This window comes from Prionailurus viverrinus, chromosome D1 (genome assembly GCF_022837055.1).
Source record: "Prionailurus viverrinus isolate Anna chromosome D1, UM_Priviv_1.0, whole genome shotgun sequence".
NCBI classification, from domain to species: Eukaryota; Metazoa; Chordata; class Mammalia; order Carnivora; family Felidae; genus Prionailurus; species Prionailurus viverrinus.
In genome coordinates, this window is record NC_062570.1 from 86,895,876 (window position 1) to 86,921,961 (window position 26,086).

At 49.0% G+C, this 26,086-nt stretch overlaps 1 protein-coding gene and 1 long non-coding RNA gene across 11 annotated transcripts in view; one reads left to right on the top strand and one right to left on the bottom strand.

Moving 5' to 3' along the window:
- Window positions 1-20,375, bottom strand: part of WT1 (WT1 transcription factor) — a 49,984-nt gene extending 29,609 nt beyond the window's left edge. For 2 of the 8 annotated variants that reach the window (XR_007156543.1, XR_007156542.1), the window contains exons 1-5: window positions 19,786-20,375; window positions 14,121-14,243; window positions 13,543-13,645; window positions 3,114-3,191; window positions 1,984-2,034 (exon numbers count right to left, since the gene is read on the bottom strand). Coding sequence is in view for 6 of the 8 variants with exons in the window: in XM_047879377.1 (XP_047735333.1) it covers window positions 3,114-3,191; window positions 13,543-13,645; window positions 14,121-14,243; window positions 19,786-20,230 (749 nt within the window). In the remaining 2 variants the exon portion in view is untranslated. Of the gene's footprint in view, window positions 1-1,983; window positions 2,035-3,113; window positions 3,192-12,500; window positions 12,654-13,542; window positions 13,646-14,120; window positions 14,244-14,991; window positions 15,708-16,019; window positions 16,169-19,785 lie in introns of those variants that run through there. The other 6 variants (XM_047879380.1, XM_047879379.1, XM_047879378.1 and 3 more) reach the window with 5 other exon arrangements.
- A 437-nt stretch (window positions 20,376-20,812) lies between these two features.
- LOC125177248 (uncharacterized) overlaps window positions 20,813-26,086 on the top strand; it is an 88,521-nt gene continuing 83,247 nt past the window's right edge. For 2 of the 3 annotated variants that reach the window (XR_007156546.1, XR_007156544.1), the window contains exon 1: window positions 22,925-23,620. This is a non-coding gene — a long non-coding RNA (uncharacterized LOC125177248). Of the gene's footprint in view, window positions 20,924-22,924; window positions 23,621-26,086 lie in introns of those variants that run through there. The other variant, XR_007156545.1, reaches the window with a different exon arrangement.

Genomic DNA, 26,086 nt, shown 5'->3' on the forward strand with positions numbered 1-26,086 from the left:
GGGTAGAACTAAGGAGTAGCCATTTTTAAGAGCCATAAGAGAGGCAAACTGTGGGTCATGACACATCAGTGGGTTGTAAAATCAATCTACACATCACAAGAAGCATTTTTAAAAATGAAATTGAATACAGTAGAGAACATCAGCATGCACAGCTTGGAGTAAGGGTAAGCACTGTTTTATGAAAATGTATGTGTATGTGTGTGTGCATGTGTGTATACTGGATCTTGGTGTAAAAGGTTTTTTAAGTGTCACTATCTAAAAAGTTTAAGACACTCTGATCAAGGACTCAGACCCTGGACTCAGAGAGAAGTGGATTCCAACATGGCTCTGCCACTTACTTGCTGTGTGAACTTGGATTACCTGGCTTAGTCTCTCCACCCACCTCATCTGAAAGATGGACATACCATAGAATATTAGGATTGTCATGAGATCAAAAGACCTTTACACAGGGCCCAATAATGTTAACATCCACATAAGGCACAAATCACAAATGGAAACAGGCATTGGTTGACTTACAATATGTTCTAAAGGGATAAATCCAGTGTGAAAGAAGACGTTAGTAAGTTAGACAATTGAAACTTTTTTTGCTCTTCAAAGAGTTGCTCCTCTGTAGGACTACCTATAGGAGATATCTTATCCTTTTCATTCAGCTTTCTGAATAAAAATAGTATTCAAGAAATATATTTTGGTTTCAGAACTCCTTTTCCAAAATGCAAGCACCAGACAAACAAAAACTCTTCTAGTTTTTTTTTTTTCTTAAATGGGGTTGAACAAAACAAACTTCACTTTGTGCTTCATCCTTACAATATAGCTTCTGATTCCCCAGCAAGTGACTAATATCATGTGTTTAAAGACCTTAAAAGGTATCAAAATTATCTCTACTATGGAAAGACCCAGAGTTAAACACATGCCAAGATTCCTTATCTGTCATTTTTGTAATCAACAAACAAGCAAACAAACAAACCCTGTACTCCAGCACAAAGAATTTTAAAAACTGAAACATACTGCTCACTTCACAATCATGTTCTGACTATTCTTGGCATTTAATTCGGGGACAGTTTCTGAATTCTGAGAATGGGAGAGAGAAAAAAAAGGAAAGGGTCCAGAAAGAAAGGGTGAGAGCAAGAAGCCAAGGGACATCAGACAAGCTAAAGGACAAAATGCTGAAATTGTCAGCAGCCCCTTGGATGGAAGCGTGGAGATGAAAGTTTCAAGTCAATGGGCTTTTTTACTTTTGGGTCTAGACAGAGAAAGGTGAGATTTGGATAAAATAGAAAAATTGGGGGGGGGGACGTGGGGAGAAGGATCTAACAGTAACTCCTGGAAGACTCAAAAACAACTCTGCTGATCATTGAAGGGTGACTCAAAAACCAGGACTGAGTAAACAAAAGAAAGAAGGATAAGAAGAGGGAGACCGGTGCCAGGGTTCCAGAAAATAAAATCAAAAGAAAGAGCTACGGGAATGTCCCAGGGTGCAGGTTATAGCGCTGGGAAGTCACAGATGTTGAGAATGAAAAAAAGTTTTTGCAAGAATTCTGGCAGACTTGGGGTAAAAATTAAGTTCTCCCTGAGAGATTTAAAAGCAAATAAAGAAAAAGAAAGTTATGTATGCCTGAAAGATCTGACTGATCTAACAGGAATATGTATAATATCCCAAATTTAGTATTTAGTAAAACATTCCAGAGGAAATGAACAGGGTTCCTGCTGCATCATTGTAAAAATTGCTTTCTAGGAGTATGTTGATGAGAATTGTCACCACCTCCATTTTTGCCCTCAATATGTCAATGATAAATAAGAGGGAGAAAGGGAGGAAGAGAGGGAGGGAGGGAAAGAGAGAGAGAGAGAGGGAGAGAGATTCTTCCCATCCCATTACACCAACGCTACCCTGATTACCCACTGTCAATCCTAACTCCTGCATCACCCCAGGCGCCAGTCAACAAGGCCTACATCATTGGCTTTGCCATCATCGCATCATCCACTCACTTGCTCTGCCCTTCTGTCCATTTCACTGAGCTGGAGCTCCCAGCAGCAACTCTAGAAGAGAAGAAGAGGTGGGGAATGGGGAATGGAGCATGCGTGGCTCTAGCAAGCCCCCCCCAGATCCCAGAATCCAATGAAAAGTCACTAATACACAGAGATGTGAAACTAGTTGTCTAGTCCAGAGTGTTGAGCTTAATCCCCAGTGCCACTTTGGTTGCTGGTGGGGTGGAAGGCAGCACATTGAGGCTGGAAAGAGCCTCTGCTTTGGAATTAGATCCAGACTTGGAATCCCAGCTGTACGACTTAACATGATGTGAACATGGGAAATGATGTACATCTCTGAGCTTGATTCACTTATTTGGAAAACAGGGCGACAATACCTAAGCCCTACAATGTTGTCAGGAAGATTAAGTGAGGTGACCTAGAAGAGCACCTACTGCATCACAGGGATGTCACTAGAGTCACTAGTGTCATATCCTAATGTCATATCATATCTTCACTAGAGTCCTATCCTAATGCCGTCAACTTAGACTTGTTAGAAAATGAAAAGTGAATCCTTGTGCTGTTGGAAGCAAGTCCCACCTGTTTGCCTTTTTAATTCAGGTGCAAAGCATTTCCCATGCCTATGCTGTGTTCTCCCTATTGTGACTGTATATCAAACAGGAAGAAACCCTTTTGGTACAACCAGGTGTGAGCACATCTTACTCTATAGTGTCCAAATCTTCATCGCTCAAATACGAATTTGGATCCTGGGCATTATAAACTGAAAGGATGTCTCAATAAGATAACGTAATAGTTAACATCTGTGATATCATTAACAAAACAAACATTAAATGAGGTTGAATTGACACAATTGTGAAGAATTCTAAAACATTCAATAAGTAAAGGACACATTGCGTTTTTCTCAATATTCTCAATCCCTTGTTCCAGACACATACAAAAATCCCCTCTTTATGTTCCTGAAAATTTAATACTGTCCACAAGCCACCAACCGGGGGAGGGAGGAAAGTATTTTAATCCTACAGAGAGCCATGACTATTCTAAAGCTGCACTTTCTTCATGAGTTATAAGTGCCTTTAAAATGGTTCAAGCAGGTGTACTTTTTAAGGGCCACGGAACAGAGAAAACCTTACCCCTTTAAGGTGGCTCCTAAGTTCATCTGATTCCAGGTCATGCATTCAAGCTGGGAGGTCATTTGGTATAAATTGTCACTGTTAGAAAAACATCCAGAGTTAAAAACACATAATTACAAAAAGATATACAGCTATTTCTTCAAAAATCAATGGAGGTTTACCTTTATTTTGCAACGAAAGCCTTCACGTTTTCCAAAATGACAGAATATGGGAGTCTGAAACGATTTTCACCTCACCCCACTGATTCCTGCACAGTTATTCACTTCACACACAGCAGAAAGGATGTGAGAGTAATCTGGAAGCCTTTTAAAAACCTGAGTACAGCAAACACAAGTTTCTAAAGAGGTATTAAACCTTTCAGGGGAAGAGGCTAAAGGGAGTAGAACTCTTGAAAGGCAACACAGGCTGGATAACTCAACATTAAAGTTAAAAGCCTGGAGCTGAAAGTAAAAAGATGGCAGATTAATTATTCGTGAAAAGGCCATTAAGTTGTTTTAATCAAAAGGATAAGTATCATGTGGATTATGAGGGTCTAAAAAGTCAAAGAGTGATGTGTGGTGGATGGTCTAATACTCAAGGATGTGACAAGCAAAAGGAAGAGGATGATAAAGTCTATGCACAACTGAAGGAATCACTCTCTCGAAATTTTATCACCCTAGTACAAGTTGAATGGAGTTAAAAAAAAAAAAAAAAAAGGCCCCAGCCCTTGTTCTAGAAAGTTCTAAGAAGGAAAACAATCTCTGATCGTTTACATTAAGACTCCACAGGAGAAAGTACACTCTCATGTAAACCAACCAAAAATTGTTCTCTCCTCTCCTCTTATAGTTATCTCACTCCTAGAAAACCGGCACATAAATCAATGAGCAGAAATCTCCTTAATTACCTGTGATAGGAATACATTTAGTCCTGAACCGACATGGTCAATTACGAAATTTGAGACCTAGAGATGAATGGGTTGTCTGCGAACCCTTGGTCTAAACACATTACAGAGGAATACCTTCATTCTACCTTCACGGCAAAGAGAGAGAAGCTTTCAATATCTACTCTGCGGTATCAGACCCCAAACCTAGACAATCTCTGTCTTGTCATGGCATGCCTTTGGGTTGCTTCATTGGGCAGGGGCAACACCAAATTTTAATTAAGAGAAGGTATTGTCAGGCTAGCCAAACTGGGAACTTGTGGAGGGGGTAAGGGAGATTGCAGCAACTTGGAATAAATGGACACCGTGCTCCCTCTAGGCATAGCTTGATAAATCATGGCCCAGTCCCTCTGCCGTTCACATAATCACTCTGAAAATGATTTGGAACTCCTTCGTGGCGGGCACACAGGATAAGGGGAAAATCAGATTCCAGGAGGGAATTTTACATATGAAACGTGAAGTGACTTCAAACTCGAACTATGTGTCCTTTCATTAGTCAGTGTCTATCTGGACCCCATCATTCATCCTCGTGTCTGACTGGCTATTATGCTACTACAATATCCTACATATCAATGAAAAAACATGATTAGTTTCTCCTGCAGCTTCTCCATTTGCAGTAGCGGCCCGTGCTGGTCTGTGCCACTACCGTTTCGCAATTCCACAAATTCTTGCTGTAAGGCTGGTGTAATTAATTCCTGAAGGACCCCAATTTTTATTAGAAGTGCCAGCCCTGCTGCATTTAACACAGAAGAGTTTCGTGAACTTTCTTTGGGCTGACAGCTCATTAATAAGCAGCCTCCTCCACAATCTCTACTGGTTTTTGTTCTCTTGCGCCTTTTCATCAAGCAATCCATTTATTAATCTCGCCATTAATCTCAGCCAACAGGCATTGTATTCCCCAGGCAGCTCTGTATTTTTGTCACTGATTTTTAAAAAATTGTTCACCAACTAAAATCACTCAGCTCCGGTTGACAATTTTCCTAGGCCCTATTGGGATGTGGGGTCTTTCTGAAATTATTTCATCCTTGCATAAGACTAAGACCATAATTTTCAAGAGAGCTGGGAAGCAAGACAAGGGACAGAAGTTTATGCACACGGGTTAATGAGTCCCAAATATCTAACTTTATGATTTAGGAATTTTCTCACAGACTTAAAGAGTAGTCCAGTAGATTCCTAAGGGTCTCTATCAGCAAGTACCCCAAAGAGAAAATATTTTTAAGGCCATTTTCTCAGCCCCCAGAAAGCAAATTTTCTCAAATATTCGGTCTATGTCTTCCATGTATGTATTGTCCTAGTGTGTGCTTAATAAATATTCCATACTTAAGATAGTTACTAGTCAGACAAGGCTATATTGAGCACTTGAAATGTGGCTAGTGCTACACATTGAAATAAGATTTTGACTATTTTGAGTTAAATACAATGTATTAAAAATTAATTTCACTGTTTTATTTTTGTAATGCAGCTACTAAAAAATTCCAAATTATAAATATGGTTTGCATTGGTTTTATTGGACAGTGTTGCTCTGTAAGTTTTAAGACCTTGAGCCAATCAGTTCAGCTCACTGCACCTCAGTTTCTGCATCTGCCAAATGGAAATATTAATCTCAATCATTCTAACTTTACAGGGATGTTGTAAAGCCCTAAAAATGGCTCTTTGAAGACTATACAGATCATAAATTTTAATTTTTCCTAATCTATCAAATTTTTCACAGTACTTTTCACACATTCCCCAATATGCCCCACAACTTTGTGAGGCAGGTACAGTGATGATCCCCATTTATCAGAGAAAGAGTGAGGCTCAGAGACATGCCTGATGCTGGCCTGCCTGATGCTCCCACCTCACCTGCCGCATCCCTTTGAAGGCATCCTGGCATTATTTGGCCTCTAAGCTCATCGTCTACCATTTAAATAATAGTAATCATTATACAATAATAATACAGACAAGTCTGGAGGTGAAAGAGAACATGTTCCAGGAAGCATTGTGACTTTCTCTGTCTCCAGAAAAGTTAAAACATGCAAGATGCCCAACATGTCCTTTTCAGCTAAGAATCCTATGCCAAGATTGCAGGAGGAGCCCCACTTCTTGTTTGAGTGGTCCTGATAGCTCAGCTTGCAAATCCTCTTGAAGGGAGAGAAGATGGGATAGGGCAATAGGGGAGAAGGACTTTTAGAAACCCCCCAACCTACTAATAGGTTTCCTGAGTCCAGTGATAGGATCAGAGCACAATTTTAACCACATCCTGCCTTCTGCTGGCTGAAGTTCCTCAGTGGTTCCGTCCGTCAGCTTTGGCTGGCACCACCTTTTTACTGGAAGTCAATGACAGCAATGACAATAACTCCTCTGCTGGGGAGGAGACAGAATGTGAACCCGAGCTAAAAATACTGGACCCAAGCATGCTCCAGCTCTGATCTCTTTGGGCAATCGGTCAACACCCAGCTTTCATCATGAAAACCCACAGAAAGAGGCAGCGCTGGTCAAGGAATATATGGCCTCTGACAAATAAAGCATCTAATTATTAAATAACCACTGTAGGTGTTGACCACCTCATTCCCAGAGGAGATCAGATAAGCAGGTGGTTTGGCTCAAAGCAACCACAGTGGTCACGTAGGCATTTCAGCTCGCCATCTAACCCTGTTCGGAAGTGAACTCTGCAATTGCAGGCTGCCAAAATATATTCCAAAAGTCATGGTATCCTTTATATTTTTTTAAGTAGACTTTTTTTTAAAGCCCCTTGTTTCGTATGTAAGAAATGTTTGAAGTTGGAAGCAAGGGAGAGAGGAAAAAACCTTCTGTAACTGGGATTAATGCAAGTTGGAGTAAAATAAAAGGAAGTCAGTCCTAGCAAAAAGAGGAACTTAAAAGGAAATCGGTAGTAGATCATATAGAGTTTGTTTTGGCCTGGACTCCAGTATTACTGAGTTCTCGACCTCCACACAAAAAGAAAGGAGGAAAGAAAGCCCTCAGCTAGTATCTGGGCTGGGACTCCTCCGCTCTTCAAATGTGTGTGTAATTCAAGTACATTTTCATCTTTAAGAGTGTTTACTATATATTCAGCAGAACAAGGTAGAAAAATTCATGTCACCAGTAGAATGGAGCTGACGAACCTGCTTAAGACCAGCGTTTCCTCTGCCAGATGGTTGCCAGCTGGCAAAGTAGCACCTTGGTGGAAGTAAAGAGTTTCCCCCAGAAGACTGACGGAAAAAATGAATGAATGGATGGATGAATGAGAAAAGAAAACACCAACCAAGAAAAATGCAGATATAACTTCCATCTGTGATCAGAATTCATGATGTCCAGCTTTTGCTGCAATAGCCCTGTCCCGCACCAACAGAGAGGCCCCTGTGGGTTCACCTCTCTACCTGATAACCACGGCTCAGGAAAAGAGGCTGCAGCCAGACTTCCACACTGCCCTTTTCCTGCGTTCTTCCCCCCAAGGCGCCATAGAGGCTGCCTGTTGAGAAATTTCTGCCCAGCAGGCCCTGGTGAATAATTATTTTACAGTCAATCTCTTGGTATTGTTATTTCTCTCCAGCTCACCAGTTCACCAAAGAAAAACCCACTGGGGATTCAATTTCTATTAATAAACACTTGGTCAGCACAAGAGTTGCAGGAATATTTGAAAGTAGATTTTTCCCCCTCCCTGGAGACAAGTCCGTTTCAAGTCTTTGGTTTTGATACTGCCCACCCCTGGAAACCATTTCACCTTTCTGTCTTCATGACTACCTATGTGGGAAACAAGTATCAGTATTGTCTTAAGTGAAACTTGTACACCATGTAAATGTACATATGTTCGCAAGTGAAAAGAAGTGTTATTGAATATAATATTATTTCCTTGGGCATGAGCTGTCCTCTGGCGCATGTCTATGTTGAAAGCCCACCTAACTAGTATATAGTGCACTTCGCAAAGACCTGGCTTCCCCAGAAACTCTATGCCTGCTATGGAAGTCTCTCTCACATGAAAAACAATCTGCTGGTAAAAGCCTCCACTGTCAACTTCGTCGCTCATGAATCAACATTCAAGCATTTAAATTTTTTTTTACTTTTTAAAAATTTTGTTTATCAGTTTTGAAAAACAGAGAGAGTGTGAACGGGGGAGGGGCAGAGAGAGAGAGAGAGAGAGAGAGAGAGAGAGAGAATCCAGAGCAGGTTCCAGGCTCTCAGGTGTCAGCACAGAGCCCCATGTGGGGCTCGAGCTCAATGAACTGTGAGGTCATGACCCCAGCTGGAGTCAGACACTTTACCTGACTGAGCCACCCAGGCGCCCCTGAATTGTTAACATTCAATTAAAAATATCTGAATCAGTAATTATTGCTTCCCAAATTGGGAGCAGTTTTACCTAGTAAGGGGCAAAAGGAAATATCCTCATTTAAATTGGTAGCAGATTTGCTAAAGAAGGCTATGCAGGAGCGCCTGGGTGGCTCAGTCAGTTGAGCTTCCCACTTGGACTTCGGCTCAGGTCATGATCTTGCAGTTCCAGTGTTCAAGCCCCGCATGGGGCTCTCTGCTGTCAGCAAAGAACTCGCTTTGGATCTTCTGTCCCTCTCTCTCTCTCTGTCTCTCCCCCACTCATTCTCTCTGTCTCTGTCAAAATAAATAAACTTCCAGGAAAAAAAATAAGGATATGCAAACCTAATAAAAGAGCAAGAAGAAAGGGAAAGGACTAGAATATCTTTTAAAAAATAGTGTGGAGAGGAGGATTTTTCAAACACAGGGCACAGAACTCCTTTTCACAAGTAGCTGTGAAAATCAACCCATGAACTGGGCATAGTCAGAGATCGGGGGCTCAACTGAGGTCAGCCAGCAGAGGAGGCAGAAGGCCTTATGGAAGAAGATTCAAAGGACGTGAGCAGAGAAGGCCCAGCTAGCTTCCTGTTTTAGGCAGAAATCAGGGAAAGTTTTTGTGCTTAGTGAGTGTGAATTTTACTACTGTCTCCCCTCAGGAGAGCATGGAGTCCAATCACTTCTGGAACATTGCCTGGGAGCAAGCACAATCACAGTGGCCCTACAAGCGGTCATTCCTCCTAGGTCTGGAGGGATGGGGAGAAAGGTCTTTAGGTGCCTTGACTGAACTTCACCCCCAGCAGTTCACCCCAGCAGTAAAGGCTAAGCTAGAGGTGTCTGAAGTATGAAAGGCAGACTTTGTTGAATGAGGGCTTCAGGAGAAAGTCTGTTTCTGACAACACTCACCAGGGAGAAAACTGCCCCGAATCCATTAAGGGCTTTCTATTGAAAGTTATGGGTAGAACTAATGGATAATGGGATTTCTTTCATTACTGGAAAATAAAGACCTTTCTCTACTGAGGCCCCGGACAGATGCCACCTTTGGAAAGAAAATGGCACTTATTCATCAAGAGAGATAGCAGGGTGCACTGGGTAAGAGGATGGATTCTGAAACCTCACTACCTGAAATCAGGGACCTTACTGTGTCATACTGGGCAAATTCACCTCCCAGGACTTCCTCTATAAAATGGGGACGATAACCTATTACCTGGCTCAAAAAGTCATCATCTGGATTAAAGAAGTCAATCCTGATACAGTGTTTAGAATGGTGTCTGGATGAAGTTAAGTCTATATAAGCATTTGCTCTTCACGCTTATCAGCAACAGTGTTGGCACAGATTGTATAAGGGGAGTATTCCAGGTGGAGGATGCTGGTGGTCTGGAATCCCTCAGTGATTCAGAGCACAGATGGGTTTTGAAGTCAGAGAGACTGAGGATCAAGTCCTGGTCTTGATTCTGACTCGCTGTGTGACCAAAGCAAGTTACTTTGCGTCTCTGAATCTATTTCCTCTTCAGTAGGATAAAGATTAGAGTACCTACCTCACAAAGTCATCAGAAGAAGTTAAATGAGTAAACTGAGTGACGCACTTAGCACAGTGCCCAGCAACACACAGTCAGCATGCAATAAATCCTCGTCATTATGTTAAAAGGACTCATGCATGGTTCACCCAGCTGTGATCACGGCCCCTACGGAGAAGCCAAAATCTGTAACCTTTGGACAGAACTCTACCCACCTTCATATGGGGGCAGAGAGGATGGGAAAAACCATCTTCTATCACCTCCCGTAAGTTAACTGTGAGCATTTTCTATTCACTACTGTTCACATCTACACACAAATGTTCACACATAACTCCCCAGATCTGTTCCCTGAGAGAGGAAAAAGACTTGTATAACAAGGAGAGAATTTTGAGAATTTCCTCAAAGCAAATACATATTGTGCACTGCTTATTTAATATTAGTGTATGTACCATTACCTTGATTTTATTCTGGGAAGGGAGACTACATTAAAGACTGGAGAGACAGAAGCTTTGGAAAGCAAGTGCTTTCCCCAAGGGGTCAAGTGCAAGGAGGCTAACAAAATACAAGCAAGCCTTTCCCAGGAGGTCCCAATTTTAGATGGAAGGGAATGGAGCCAGGGGCCAATAGAGGCACCACTAAATATCTAAAACCCAAAAGTTAAGCCACTAAGTGATTAAAATTTAGTCTTGTTTCCTATGCTTTTTCAAACACTGCATTCACAAAAGCATTTAGGTACCCTCTCAAACCTTTTTTTAGGAGTAAGAAAAAAGGAAATGACGTAACTGCAGTAATTGCATATGACCAGTTTTAAAATATCCTATACCTGCCTGTTCTATCATTATTACTGTATCTGATCTTTGAAAAGTGATTGAAAATGTTATGAATGTAGGGTGAATGGAATTTCAAAGACAGTACAAAATTCAAGGGAGCAGACTTTTTTCCTACAGGGGTCACAAATCCTTTTTTAGGAGATTTATTGCTTAGAAATCTTCTCTAACATGGGGCACCTGGGTGGCTCAGTCGGGAAAGCCTCCGACTTAGGCTCAGGTTATGATCTCATGGTTCATGAATTTGAGCCCCATGACGGGCTCTGTGCTGACAGCTCAGAGCCTGGAGTCTGCTTCGGATTTTGTGTCTCCCTCTCTTTCCACCCCTCCCCTGCTCTCTCTCTCTCTCGCTCTCTCTCTCTCAAAAATAAGTAAACATTAAAAAAAAAAATTTTCTCTAACAGAAGAAAATGGTATATTTGTGACATAAATATAAAAATGAAAACCAAAAAAGGATCCAAGGCGCCTGGGTGGCTCAGTCTGTTGAGTGTCAGACTTGGGCTCAGGTCATGATGTCATGGTTCATGAGTTCAAGCCCCGCATCGGGCTCTGTGATGACAGTCTGGTCTCCCTCTCTCTCTGCCCCTACCCTGCTTGTGCTCTGTCTCTCAAAAATGGATAAATGGCAAAAAAAGAAAAGAAAAGAAAAGAAAAAATATCCAATGGATAAGCAAAGATTTCCAAAAGATGAACCTAACAAAATTGCTTTATACAGTGGCCGATCAAAAGCTGGATTAGAAAATGTGAGAGTTTCACCTATAAAATGCAACCCAAGTGACTTTTCCTACATCCAAGACAACCACAATTTCAGCACTAAGTCAGAATCCACCACAGGGGCAGAGAATTATGAAACCAGTGGCTGTGATCACTTCATCCCCACCTTCTTCACTTTCTAGGTTGCTCAGCCCCTCTGATGGTCCCCTTCCAACATCTCCCAGTCCCCAAGCCCCACGGAGGTATCCCAGTGCAGCTAAACGACACTCACTCCAGCAGCATCAAGGTCTTTCTCTCTGCCTGGGATAAGACACCAACCAGGAACCACGGAGGGAGGAGTGGGCTAAAGTCATTCCACGGGGAACCATTCCAACTGCGCCCCCAATGGCTACCAGAATAACAGCAATGCCACCCTGGCAACCGGCAGGAGCAGCTCCTCAAAGATGACGATGACCCTGCCACCACAATTTTGCTGGGGTGGGAGTAGGGGTGTCCACAACAGAGAATGGTTGTGAGTTCTACACCCATTCCAGTGACTGACCCCACCAAGGGGAAGCACAGAAACAGAGAGCTTGGAGCTGAACACTGGGCCCGCCGTGCCAAAGAATAGAACTAGATTCTAGCTAGTGAGAATGAAAAGGAAGACGACAAGGTGTGGTCATTCTACCTCTCTCTGTACAACCTTTGTGCATTTCTTTGCTTCCTCTCACTCAAAGAAAGAAAGAAAGACGAAAGAAGGGAAGGGGAAGAGGAAGGGGAAGGGGAAGGAAAGGAAAGGAAAGGAAAGGAAAGGAAAGGAAAGGAAAGGAAAGGAAAAAAAAAAGAGTGATCTCGAATCCAAGATCCGATTAGGTATGCCGGATTTTCCCATCAAACGGAAAGGTTTCCGAAGTCCGTGGGTCTCAAGCATACATAATAGAAGGGGCTCGACCCTGTACTTCCACCGGATAGGGGAATCAGACCAGTTCCAGGCTCAAGTTCATAAGCACACCCGGCCTTTGGGATGCGCCGCCCGCTCGGGAGCGAAGATTCCTTCCCCTCCTCCACCTGTGGGACTAAGAAGTCCCCCAGGCGCGGCCATTCCCCCCACCCAATCTCCCAGGGCAGGCGCTTTTCCTTCCTTCATTACCTCACTACCTCCTTCCCTTGACGTCAGCCCCGGGTCCTCGAGCAGAGGGGGGAGGATGGAGATGCATTTGGGGGCAGTCGGTATCAGGATCCCCGTAGCACCGGGGTGGGAGGGAGGGGGAGGGGCGGAATATGAGGTAATGCGCGCCCAATCCCCCGCCTCGAAGGCCGAGAGCGGCCACTTCCCTCCCCCCGCTCCACCTTCCAGCCCCGCGCGCGCCGGTGTGTGCACCAGTTACTAGGCAACGCTATCGGAGAAGCGGGATGCCGGCCAAGTTCACCCAAAGTTGAAGAATAAATTTGGGGGAGAGAAGGTGGAGGGTGGAGGGAGAGCCGGGAGAACGCACAAGGGACGGGGAAAAAAGCTTGGAAGGAAAAAAAAAGCTGGTCTTCTGCCTCCCAGGAACAGGAAGGAGGGCGGGCGCGGGCTGGAGCCGTGTCCCCGGAGGACGCTGCTGCGACCCCACCGCAGCCCGGCACACAGTCCGGGTCCGGTCCCTGCCCGGAGCCTGGAGCTGGGAACCACGCCCACCGAGCGCCGCCGCAGCGGGACACTCTGGGGCACAGGGGTAGGGAGAAGGCTGCGGTCAGAGTGTACGCGCCCTCGAATTACTCCCAGAGAAGGCCGGCCCGTGTGGCTAGTGGGCGAGGAGGGGGCTGAGACGGGAGAAGACCGGAGTGCGAGTCGAGTCCATGTTTAATCTTTGGTCTCGAGCGAGTTCAAGTCCTTTAAAAAGGACTTAAAAAAAATAAGGAGCCCCTTAAAAAATAACTTCTTGAAGCCCCACTCTTCTTCAGCTCAAACAGTAATGGCCCTCATTTATATTTAAAAAAAAACAAAAACAAAAACAAGAACACCAGGAGACGAGGAAACCTACTTCTTTCAAATCAGAGCCTGGAGATCTGCTTTAATTTTCTTTAAGTAGCTAAAGGTGTCCTTTGCCTCCAGGACCCTGCTTGCCCGCGGTCGGGGCTGCCCGCGTCGGACGTTCCCGCTCCCGCCGGCTCGCGCGCCCCAGACATCGTGGCGAGCGCCTTCCTACCTGCTGTAGGGCGTCCTCAGCAGAAGGGCCTGGCTGCCAGTGCAGCTGTCGGTGGGGGTGTGGCAGCCATAGACGGGGGGCGGCACAGAGTACTGCTGCTCGCCTGCGGAGAGCCGAGGAGAGCGGGGTGAGCGCGCCCCAAGGGCTCGGGGTGGGAGTGGGGACGCGCGGGGCGAGGCCGAGGGCAGGGGCTGGGACAGAGAGCATCCCCAGCTAGTCTCCTCGGCTAAACTGGGGGCAAGGGGTCTGGATGCCGGCGCGTGCCGAGAGAGGGCGTGCAGATCGTAAGGAGCTCATCAGCTTCTCACTGCACAGTCCTTTATTAGCCACTTCGTAGAACACGTAGACATATTCGTAGGCTTGTTTGAGTGGAGCTGTCCCTAACATACTTGGGGGGGGGGGGCGGGACAAAACTCAATCTTTTCTTTTAAATTGAGTGAGATTGGGCTGATTATTTCTAAAAATCCCTTTAGATGTCCTCTTCTCCCTTTCCCGATTTGCTGTGGTTTGGAAATTATGGGGACGGGAGTGGCATGGAAGAAAGAGAGAAGGACCCCACCTCATTCCCGCCTGCTTACCCAGAGAGCCCTGCTGGCCCATGGGGTCCTCGTGCTTGAAAGAGTGGTTAGGGAACTGCGCCGCGTGGTGCGAGGGCGTGTGACCGTAGCTGGGCGTCCCGTCGAAGGTGACAGTGCTGTATCCTGCGAGCGCGGCGGAGAGAAGCACAGCGTCAGGGGTGAGACTGGGTCGGTGATTCTGAAGCAGAACCGGGGTAGAGAAGCGCCTGGCCCCCGTACTCGAAACCCCAGCATAGGGTGATGCCACCCCACCGGTCTCCAGAACTTTCGGCGGGGAGCCTGGTCCAAGCCCAAATGTGTGACCTCGGAGCGGCTCCCCGCCTTTTCTCAAGAAAAACTCTGACCTCCCCGCCTTTTCCAATTCATTTACGCCCTTGTCTTCTTCCACCTTGCCTTCTGCTTCTGAGCCGAACCTCGGACAAGTGAAGTATGAAAACCGCCAACCGCTCGCCAGAGAAAGTTCTTCTTCAAAAACAAACACCGCGGCTCTTGCTCCGGGGCAGCGCGGGCGAGCGAAATGAATCTGTTCGGCTGACCCCGAGCTGACTCGGAGCCGTAAATCAGGGGACCGCGCACCAACTTTCATTAATTACTCGGAGCCAGTTAAACGGCATGGGCTTTAAATGGGAAGAGTAATTACCGAGTAATGTTATCTGAAGCTGAGCGACCCTACACCACGACACCCACGGCCCTCAGGAAAGCTGGTGAGGCCCTTCCAGATGGCCCCGCCGGCCTCTGTCCTATGCCCTCCTCCTTACCCCCTCGGACCCAACTCGCACCCAGTGCGTCCCTAACTCTAGCACTGTGGGGGCCACGTTCCTTGCGCTCCAGGCGGGGAAGGGCGCTTGTTTTAGAGTGTGCCGGACTGTACCTCCGTCTCCCTTCATGGCAGTGCCCGGCCCCCCGGCTACAGTTTCCCTGCGGAAAAACTAAGGGCAACTGTGTTCTTCCCCAACTCCCCGAAGGCTGGGTTAAAAAAAAAAAAAAAAAGTCTTGATTAGTGTCTTGATTGAAAAATGTAATCTCTTTCTGTAATTGTTATTAAATTGCTTTAAATCTATTCCTCGCCAGCTTTTGGGAAACTGTTGCCATCTCTGGGGAAAAAGCATCCTCCAGCTAAGATAAAGATCAGTCCGGGAACCCTGAACAGACTGACTAGTGGGATTCCCTCCTTCTATATAGGCAGTCCCCAAGAGTCTCAGGACTGAGGGTCCAGGACAGGAGGTGAATGAGATCTGCCCTGACGCTCACACAGCCTTCATGCAGGGCCACAGTGCCAGCCCACCCCCACCCAGTCCCTGCACTGGATCGCCAAACTCCATTCAATTTCAGGGGAGTGGGTGGGTGAAAAGGCCCCTCACCCCCTACTCTTGCCCCAGGCGTGACAGAGGCTCTGTGACAAGTGTCTGTGAAGACTTAGAATGGAAAGAGGAAGGAGACCATTACCCCAATCTTTGAAACATAACCCCCCAAAGAAAAACAAAAACCCAGCCTATCCTACCCACACCGGGCAGTGTTACGTGTTGGAGTGGAGTGGGGAAGAGGGTGGGTACAGGTCCCAATTACCGGATTGTACTAGGCAGGCCAAGTCTCGCACACTGCTTGGTGCCACAAGTTGACAACTTAAGAAGCTTTTATAATTTGCATGACCCCAGAGTCCTCAATCTATCGCCTGCTAAGTAGGCAAAGATAACCCCCCTGCCCCATTAGCTGTCAGGGCTGGGTGAGAACCTTGGGCCTCCTTTTGGGAGCAAAGGCACAGCCCTGATTGAGGCCTGTCAGCTTACGAACGAAATTTGGCTCTCAGTGCCACATTTTGCAGAAAAAAGGCCGAGTTTTGAAAGAAGTTTTTTTAAACAGGAGAAACAGAAGCCGCAAAGAAATTGTCCCTAGACAAACCCTTCTCCATTTCTGAACTGATGAGTAGAAGCTGTGGCCCAGGGCACGGTGCTGTTCTTGAAGGGGGGCTCCGCCAACTGTGGGATTGCAGGCTGCAGTTCCCGCACCCGCCGCGTCGGCTCCGCGTCCAGCGAGGTTCCAAGGCCCCCCACCTTACAGGACACGAAGACCCGGGGACAAAGGCCAGCCTCCAACCCCCTCCCTCAATACCCCCCCCCCCCGAGGGGCCGAGGCGAAAGCGTCAGCGGAGGGGAGGGAGGGCTCTTTTAATTAGAAGCTTATCCGACGCGGGACTGATTAGATCGCGCTGTCCTGGGGCCTCGTGCTGGTCTAGGCGTTGAGAGCATGGGGGCGGGGACCTAGGGAGGGACAGTTGTTGGCGAAAAGAGCAGCGTATTCAAAGGCTCCTTGTACAAGCCCGAGAGGGAGAGAGGCTCTAATCGGCCAAGGTAGCGCTTTTCCCACGGTTAGTCCGTGCTAGGGAATGGAGTGCAACCTCCACCGCAAGGAGAGGCGAGACACGTTCTGCGCGTCTTTTCCCGGCTCGAGGCATTGGAGGAACCCAGGAACCGCCTGGCCGCGGGGCCTCCTGAGAGCTGAGGGGTAGAATGGAGGCTCAGTTAGGAAGGGGGTCAGAAGGCTGGAAATGATGACTCCACAGCTGTGGCAGAATAGGGGAAAATCTGTCCCCCAACGAAATACTCAAGTGACTCGAAGAGAAGTAAGTGCCCTTGGCCCTTCTCTAGAGCTGGTCTCTGCACTGACCCTAAGGTGGCTTGGTGATGCCCCCTGCGCATTAAGTCTGAGACTACCCCAGTCCTCACTCCACTACTGACTGCCCTTACAAACCATGAGCCCTCACGCCCAGATCACTATTAATTAGTTCAGTGCCCATCCAACAGAGCAAAGGAAATCCATCTCAACAGAGGGGCCAAGATCCCTGGAAAAGGAGGTAGAAGTAACCTAATATGGTCTGGGTTCGAGTCCCAGCTCTGCCACAGAGGGACCTCTTGCACACATAATCTCTTAGAGCCTAGATTTTGTCATCCAGAAATAAGCAACTTCTCCGTCAGGCTGTGTGATATTTAAAAGATGCACTCTGTGTTAATACTTCCCAGTGCCTTGCACAGAGTAGAGGCTCAACAAATGTTTGCCGAGTTAATGTTTATGATATTAGGAAACCACCTATACTATTTAAGAAATTATAAAAAAAAAATGGGGAGGTGATGGTATGATCCCTTGGAGGGGGGCGGGAGAGGGTGCCAATTGTCCTCTCGTGTGGGCCACGGCAAGGCTGCCTTGCCTAGGAACGGGGATTCAGAGTCTTGACTCCTCTCTGCTGGAGTTTGGCCTGGGTCTGCTGATGGCCATTCCCATACTTTAGGGAAGGAGCTGATGCCCCTGATTCTCCCAACACACACACACATACACACACCGCTAGGCCCTGCATTCCTGGGGGGAGCCACAGGAACACTAGAAATCAAGAGGATAAATCTAGAATCTCAGGGTTCCCGAGGCCAGGGCTGAGCAGCTTCTGACATTCCCACCCCACCTCCCAGCTGCCCAGTAAGTCCCAACAGCCAGGCAAGCATGGCCCGTTTTACATTTTCAGTGCAAGAAAAACCTAAATTCACAGACAGGAACCTCCTTACAGGTTGTGGTGCATGTCTGGGGCTAGCTCTCCACTGGGTTTTCCCAGAGTCGAGAAGAGAACTCCACCTGCCAATCCTGGTCCCAACTCCCAAGACTTTTATCTCTTCAGCGGCTGGGCCTACCTACTAGACAGGAATCCAGACGTTTCCCTTAAATGTAGTGCCTGCTGGCTAAGAAGCCCACAGTCTCACCGCCCCCCAACCCTATGCTAACCTGATGGGATCCCAGGCACCAGACCTGCCTATAGAAGGGGTCCAAACAAAGTGAGAGAGCCCTGGTTCCAAAAGTCATCACAGAATCTAGATGAACTCAAATAAATGATAACAGCATGGTAGTATTTTGAGCCCCAGAAACAGACCAAATGGCTTCTCAGACTCTGCAAAGAGCACACATCCACACACAGACTCACATCACACCCCTGCCTGCCAGTCTTGTGGGTTTCTGGTCCAGTCAATTTTAGGTGGTCTCCTGCCTTCTGAATTTAGAACCCCAAGTCAGAGGAAAGTTGGATTTCTGCTCCAGTGGCACAGAACTTCAGGTAAGGCCCAGCCCCCAAGTTGCCCATTTCAGCTTTCCTCTTACAGATGGGGAAACTGAGACCTGGAGGTTTGCAAACTGTAACAACCTGCTAATTAGAGGTGACACGATCAGAGAACACAAGCCTCTGAATCGACACCGACTTGTTCCAACATCCCTTGGGGAGAATCAAGAAAGACCTTGAGTGGAGGGGCCCCCGTGAGCCTGCCTGCGGTTGCTCCTCAAAACACAGATCCCAGATTCCCTGAATGAAGAGGGGAAGACGGTTTCGATTTCACCAGGGCTTCTGGCGAGCCAGGTGCTCCAGGCTGGGTTAAGTTAGGAACCGCCTGAAGACACTCCTTTAGAAGTTGCAGGAATCTTCGGGAAGCATAGAGCCCTTCAGTGCCTTGGAAGCCCTGGCACCTCTTGCAAACTGTCCACGCTCTACTTCTCCCATCCCACGCATTCCAGAAGCATCCCAGTCCCTAAGCTAGCGGGAAATTTTGTTCCAGCAAAACCCTCCGCCATTGAATTCGCAAGGCGTTTCCTAAAATAGTGAATCAACTCAAATTGATATAGTTTCTCACACAGCACAGAAGTCCAATTAGGATAAATTTGTAAAACAAACTACAGGGGCTCTGCACGATTTGTTCCAGCTAGTTCCTGAGGGGAGTAGGTGTGCGGTCGCCAGAGAGGAATGAGAAAACTATTGGCTGTGTCCCTATGTGTACACCGACTGAAGTGGGCAAGTAAATAGTTCTTGTTCTAACTCCCATGCTTTGCAAAAATCTTTCCTCATCTGAGCCCCGAGTTTAAGGCAAGAAGGAGGCAAGGCGCGCTGAAAGGAGGGCCTGTGCTTGGGCCCTACGGTAGGGAGGACCCAGTCCCACACAGCTTGAAATAGGATAAACAGAGTTCTCTTCCAGCCCTGGGGCCCTCATGGACGCCGCCTGAGCTGGACGCCAGGAGACATCCGCTTCTTATACTACCATAGGGACACGGTTCCAGGAAAGCCACTGTTTACTTGCTAGCGGGTTCCTTGCCTCGTTCTTTGCTCCGTGATACTTATCACACGTCTAATGTGTGCCATCACCGTATTAGGGGCTGGAGCGGCTCGTGACATTTTGGCTCAGGGTAGGAGCACCGGCTGCACACCCGGTGCTGGTCCCTCAATTTAAAAGCTAAAAAGGTCCATTGCCTCCTAACAGTTTGGTGGTGACTTGAATCACAAAACACCTTCCTGAGACGAGACAGCGCCAGACACCACACCCGTTCCCCCTTCCCACTCCCACAGAGACTCTAAGTCCCGGAATCTCCCGGGGTGCAAGGGGCTCCAGATGACCCCCGGGCTCTCGAGAACCAGTCCGGCTCCTGGTTCAGGAGGATGTCGGGGGCCTATGCCGGCACATACTCCCTCTCCCTCTCCCGGGCCTCCTCTCCCTTAGCCGCTGCTTCCGCTATCCACACAGTCCTTAGGGAGGCAGCCGGGTAAGCGCTGGGGTCAGGGAAGGGGTAGGACAGGGGAGTGCCAGCGCGGGACGGTAGCCCCGGCGCCACCACCCCGCGTATAGGGGGCGCTCCCCGGCCTGCTTACCCTGGTTGCGAATAGCCGGCTGGCTCTCGAGGCAGCTGGGCAGGTAGGGCGCATTGGGGAACATCCTGGCCTGGCTGGAGGACGCCTGGCTAGGCGGAGGAGGACCGAAGGGCCCGTAGCGACAGGCTCCAGCTGTGCCGGTGAACTGGCCGGAGAAATGCACGGTGAAGGCGCTCAAGCACTGCTCCTCATGCGGCTCCGCGCCGCCCCAGCTCGGCTCTTGTTTGATGAAGGAGTGAGGCGGCGGCGGCGGCGGGGGTGGCGGCGGCGCCGGCGGCGGCGCGGGTCCGCCCAAGGAACCGTAAGCCGAGGCGCCCGGGGGTGCAAAATCCAGCACTGGCGCCCACTGCGCGGCGCCGCTCACGGGCAGGGCGCAGCTACCCCCGCCACCCAGCGAGGGTACCGCTGGCAGCAGTGCATTCAGGTCCCGCACGTCAGAGCCCATTTGCTGCGGCTCAGCCCCGGACGCCCCGCCGCTCCTTCGGCCTTGCAGATGCTGGGCACTGGACTCGGCCGCTCCTAACTTGCCCCAGATGCCACCCGGGCCCCGGAGCCCCGGCTGTTCGGGCTGCGGAAAGCACCCTGGCCCGGAACGGAGCGAGTGAGAAGACGCCGGCTCCGGGGCACACGTGGAAGCCGGTTCCTGCGGCAGAAGGAAGTCCAGGATCGCGGCAAGGAGGCAGCGGGGCCCCGGCTCCTGGGCTGCCGTCCCGGCTCTGGGTGGGTGGGTGACTGAATGAGTGGGAGGGAGGGCGGGAAAGGGGGAGCGGACTGGCGGTCGGGTTGCGGAGAGCCCCCGGGTGTGGGCGCTGCCTTGAACTCCTTACCCCAGCTGCCTGGCTGCCCCCAGCTTCCCAAAGCTCAAATAAGAGGGGCCGGCGGCGGGGGAGGAGGAGGAGCCAGGAGCCTCGGCAGTTCCATTCACACCGCAGCCCCAGCCTGGCCGGGCGGCGCGCGCGGCTCGGCGGGGGCGCCCTCGCGGCGGGGGTGGGGGCGGGCCTGAGGGAGCCTACCTCTAGGAAACACCCTCCTCTCCTACCCGCCACGCGCTCCCATCTGGCCTGTGGGACACAGCCCTCCCCCCACCTCCCCTTCTCGGCCTTCTCAAGTGTGGGCGCCTCTGGGAGAGCCTCTCCAGGTGAGCAGTGAATGTCCCCACTAGTCCATTTGTGATGGGGGGGGGGGGGCGGGAACAGGTTGTTAATGTGAGAGGGCGGGCTCAAGGGAGGGGCAGGTGAGCTCCCAGACGGCGGGAACTTCAGGAAAGCATGGAAAACTTTCCCGGGCTTCAGAGAGGCGAATTCCTTCGTTCTGCACCCGCAAGCCCGGCTCTTGCTTCGTTTCTAGAGCCGCCGGGCAGGAGTGGTGGCCGTAATCTCAGGTTCACGGGGGTGGGGGTGACACCTTGTGGGTTCCAGAGGCCAGACTCAAGGTGAACGTGGGTGACTTGGGGGGCGGGGTGCATCAGCTGTGATAAACGGCATGTTTCGATCGTTTGGTAGTTGGTTAACTTGGTGACATTTGCGCCCAGAGGAGGGCAGTTGCCGCCTGCCTAAAAATCGGTGCCAGCGGCACTTAATCTTCCTTTCCAGTGAACAGCGGCTAGTCTGGGAGGGAAGAATACCCTTAGGGAAACACCCAGAGCCTGCACATATTCTGACTGGAGAATCTCAGAGCCCGTTTTGGAGGGTAAGGGGTGGAAAGGATTCGAAGACAAGCACACGGGGAGACGTTGGATCCTAGAGTTAATCCCACCTAGCTCGGCCTCTGCTCACGGTCAAGAGTACCATTCTGGATAAGCAGTAACTGATAAGAAGGCGCAAACCGGCTAGGAGGACCACGAAGGAAAGCACACAGTGGCCCACAGTCGGTGGCAGCGTTCGCGTGGTTTGGAGCTCTGAGATCTGGGCATCGCCGCAACAGACTCCTCCCTCCAACTAGTCACTCTTTGGGAGCCCCGCGCCTCAGGGCAGGTGTTTGGGGTTTGGTTTTTTTTTTTTTTTTTTTTGGTTCTTCCAGAACAGTCAGGATTTAAGGGGATGCAGACCCTAAGCAAGGGGAAGCGCTGGGAACCCGGGTTGGAGTGCGTTTCGGGGCACGTGGAAAAGCCCGGGAGAGGCAGGGGGTAGCGGCGACGGCGCAACCTGGAACCGCCTGGAGAGCGGGCGGGCAGCGGCCGGTTGCCGCCAGGCCTCTTATTCCAGGCTGGCCGCGGATGGGGCCCGCAGCTCCAGCGAAGCGACAACCAAGGTAGCCGCAGTTTTACAAAGAAACAGAACGTTTTAAAAAGCTTTGACATACTCTCCATTTCTTGCTCTTTGCTTTCAAGCTGCACTGAGTAAAACGAAGGAAGTGGGTGTTGCGTTAGCACGCTCAGGGCCCACACGCCAAACAAAATTCCCTCCTCTTGGGGTCGCTAGTCCTAGAGGCACAGGAGACGGTGAGGGCAAAGGTCGGGCACAGGCGCTACCGGGTTGTTCCCCAGGCCGCCTACGAGGTCCTGCACCCCTCTCTGCGCTACTTTGGTGCTTGACTGTGCTTGTTTCCACTCAGAAGCTTTATATATTTTTAAAGAAATGAGAAGGCTCTGGAGACCATCTCTTCCTCCCCCTACACTCTGTGGATTGTCCACCACGCTCCCACAAGTGCCATCTCTAAACCTGCAGCCGGGCTGAGGGCTAGGCAGAGGGCAAGGACGTTTGGTCCTTTTGGTGCAGAAAGGCCCCGCGAGACGAAACTTCTCAGGCCATTTTGCCCTTAGAATGCCCCAGACCCCTGTCTCATACTTCCCACTTTTATTTCTACTTCGAAGGAATTTTTCTCAACTAGGACTCAACTCAGGCGCCACGAGGGAAGGAAAGCCCTTTATGAAAAGTCAGGGATTTTCATTTGCAAACGAAAAGATCCAGGTTGTTTCTCTTTCACCCAACATTGCAAAGTTTTTTGGTGGGTATTTGGGGGGGGGAGGTGGTTTGAACGGGAGATTTTGTGGTTTTGAATCCCAGATAGGGCAGAAGTGCTTAATTCCCTGCCTTTATGTTTTACAGAAGAAGTTCACCGGTGGGGTGGGGTGGAGAGGAAAGGGGGGGGGGCGAGAAAATTTAGGATTCCTCTCTCCACCGCCATTTGTTGTCTGAGAATCCTAGAGGGAGAGAGGAACCGTAGTGCGATCCCCGCTTCAATCCTGGGGTGCCTCCTCACCCCGATTTAGTAGTCCGAAGGAGTAGGAGGAGTTCCCTGCAACCCGCAGGGTCAAGAAGTAAGTGCTGTGCGTCCGGAGCCGCTCGAAGTCGGAGGGCCTCACCCTAGAGGGCCTCACTCGAATGCCCCCTGCCTATCCCCACGCCCGGAAGCCCTGGAGCGCCTGAGCCACCTCCGGGGAACCAGCCAACTGAGGTCCCACTTCCTCCGTTGGGTAACGTTCTCTGCGGGAGCTCGGCGGTTAACCGCGCAGCCGCGCCCGCTACGCTGGCCTCGGCACCCTGAGCCTGCCGGAGGGAGAGACAGACAGTCGGGCCGCGAGGAAGGTCCACTCTGTAGCCCGCCCCCGCATGTAGGCGCTGTCCTGCACCTCCCGAGCTCGAGGCCCAAAGAAATGAGGGCTGCGTAGACCTGGCCGCGCACTTCTCTCATCCACGTTCCCACTCCACATCAGCGCTGAGACCTGTGGCACAGAGGAGCTGGTCTGAATCACCGTTTGGCAGAGATGGAAGTTCAACTCCCCGTCTACAGAGAAGTAAACTGAGGCCCAGGCAGCGGAGGAAAGGCAGCTGTGGAGCTCAGTGGTTAAGAGCAAGGAACTGGTGGTCGGAGAACGGAACCTCAGGTCCACCAGGTAACAGCTGTGTAACCCTGGATGAGTTCCATAGCCTCTCTGAGGCTTAGTTTTCTTATTGATCAAAGGGGATAGTGGAATCCTAGCGTCCACCTCATGGGGTCATAAGGATTAGACAGGAGGATAGTGTTGGTTTATGCGTCCAATAAACGTTACAATTTTGTCACTATTCTTGTTTAAGGATGCGTAGCAAGATAGTGGCAAAGCCGAGCTGAAACCTAGGTCTCTCAACGTCTAGCTCGGGGCTTTACCCCCAACACCCCTCTGCCTCCCTAGAGCAAATGGAATGAGGAGTAAAGAAAGGAGGGGGAGAGAGAAGCTGACAATCCATATGGCTTGGGTACGTTGGTAAAACGCATCCTGGCCTGGAAAGTGCTTAATTATTGCAAGATCAAAAAAATCGCTGCTGAGTGGGAGGGGGTACTGAGGACCTCTAAACCCCCCACTTTGACCTCGGCTCTGACCAAGAGCCGGGCCCGGCGGAGCAGCCGCGGCCCCAGGGGGCAGCGCATACTCCCAGGCTGCGCTCCGGGCGTCACCCCGCGGCCGCCGACAACTGAATAAACACACCGAAGCACTGCGATCTGTCAAGGGCTGGGGCCGCAGACGCCGAAGAGGAGTGGCTCGACCGCCAGCCGCCCCGAGGAACTGGCGCTGGGTTAGCACCTCGCGCAGGAGCTAGAGCCGGGAGCTCCGAGCGCAGGACGGGCAGCCTACCGGCTGCTCCTCTCCACCCTGAAGACTCCCAACTCTTAGGTATCTGCTTACCCCCGGCCTCCCGGCAGGCGCTTAAGCCCGTTTCCAGCCCAGTGGTGGCGGTAGAAACCTCAGCTTCATTTCTTTAAATTAAAAAAAAAAGTCAAGGAGGGACTTTTGTCGGAGTCCACCTTCCCCTTGCCCTCCACTCTGGTTTCCTCTGCTCCTTTGAAAACCTAACCCGACGTTTTTGAACAACCATTCGTCTACAGTTCAGACTCCGTTCTCTGACCCAGTTTGGGGTTCAGGACCCGCGAGAACCACCACCTGGGCCTTGCAAAAATATCCCCTCTCCCCCAGCGTGCAGTTCTTGGAATCGCCAGTTACCCGTCTGTTCTGATGCCACCGCGAGATGATGGTCCCCAAGCTCCCAGAGTCCCCATTGGAAGGATTCCGCAGCGCTGCCTCTATTATTATACCGTAAATCTTTTTAAATTCTGGAACTAATTATATAGAGGATATGTCTCAATTTGTTCTGCATTAATGCCACAGTGGGGATGGAGGCCGGGCCGTGGCCAGAGCAGATACGTAGGCCCATGAAATTGATGAACTGAGAGTTGCTCGCAGTCCTCAGCGCACCATCTGGAATTCTAGTCTGAGGTTACAATTAGAACTCCTGACCCCAGATTCAACTTTGCAAACAACAGGGGAAAAAAGGGGGAAAAGAAAAAAAAAAAAAACAAAAACCAACTTATTCTGCACCTGTAAAAAAAAAAAAATCTCCACACAATCTTAAAATCTTCCCAGCTTAGAAGATTCTTTCCAAGTATTCTTTTGTGTTTTTTTTTAACCTATAAAAGATAATGGAATATATTTTATAGACTGGATTTTATCTTATCCCTTTCCCTCTCCCGGCTGCACTCAGTTTAATAGTTGTCAGGGCTTTTTTTCCCCCGTGTTTTTCCTAAGTGTTGGATTTAATTATATGGGACCAAAATATATACCTCAGTAAATTAGCTTGCTAAATATTCTGTCATTTTGTGATTCTGCCTTTGAGAAGCAGCTTAATTACAGAAATCTATCTGGATCTAGGAACTTGACTTGCTCCAGCTAAACTGTAATCAGAGATTTTATTTGCGTTTAATTTTATTTGTGTTCTAAATCGGTTAGGCCAATTTCTTCCTTCTTTCTTTAGTAACATGCTGCTTTATTTTCCTCTCGCTTTGACCCTCTGAAGAAAATGAAGGACCAGGCAGTACTGGGGAATCTGTTAAATTTATTAGCATAAATGCTTAGACAAAATGAGATATAAATCATTCAGATGTATTAAGCCATAAAGTATCCCAATGAAGTCAGTGCCTCACAAGGGTCCTGGTGTATAAATGTTCATATAAAACAAAGTATCAGTATTATCTTTCAAACTGAATATATGCCGTAAAAATATCCAAATGTTGAGTAAGGAATATGGGGGCAATGGCAGGGCAGGAAGGGTATGTTCTTCAGAGCAGCCTGTTAGCGCTGTGGTGGCTAGAAAAGTGAGGCAGAAAGGAAAAAATCTCCACAGTCTGCATTAGTAATACTCAGTAGACAATTTTTGAAGAAAGGTATGCAGGATAGATTTGAAGAGAAGACAAGAAATAAGGAAAGAAGAGATGATTAGAGAGCAAAACATTGCTATCTGTAGAATGCTTCCCCACCCCCCCCCCCAAAGGTCAATTTAGCTTTAAAAAAAATCTACTCAGAAAAGGCACTGACTCTTCATAGAGATAA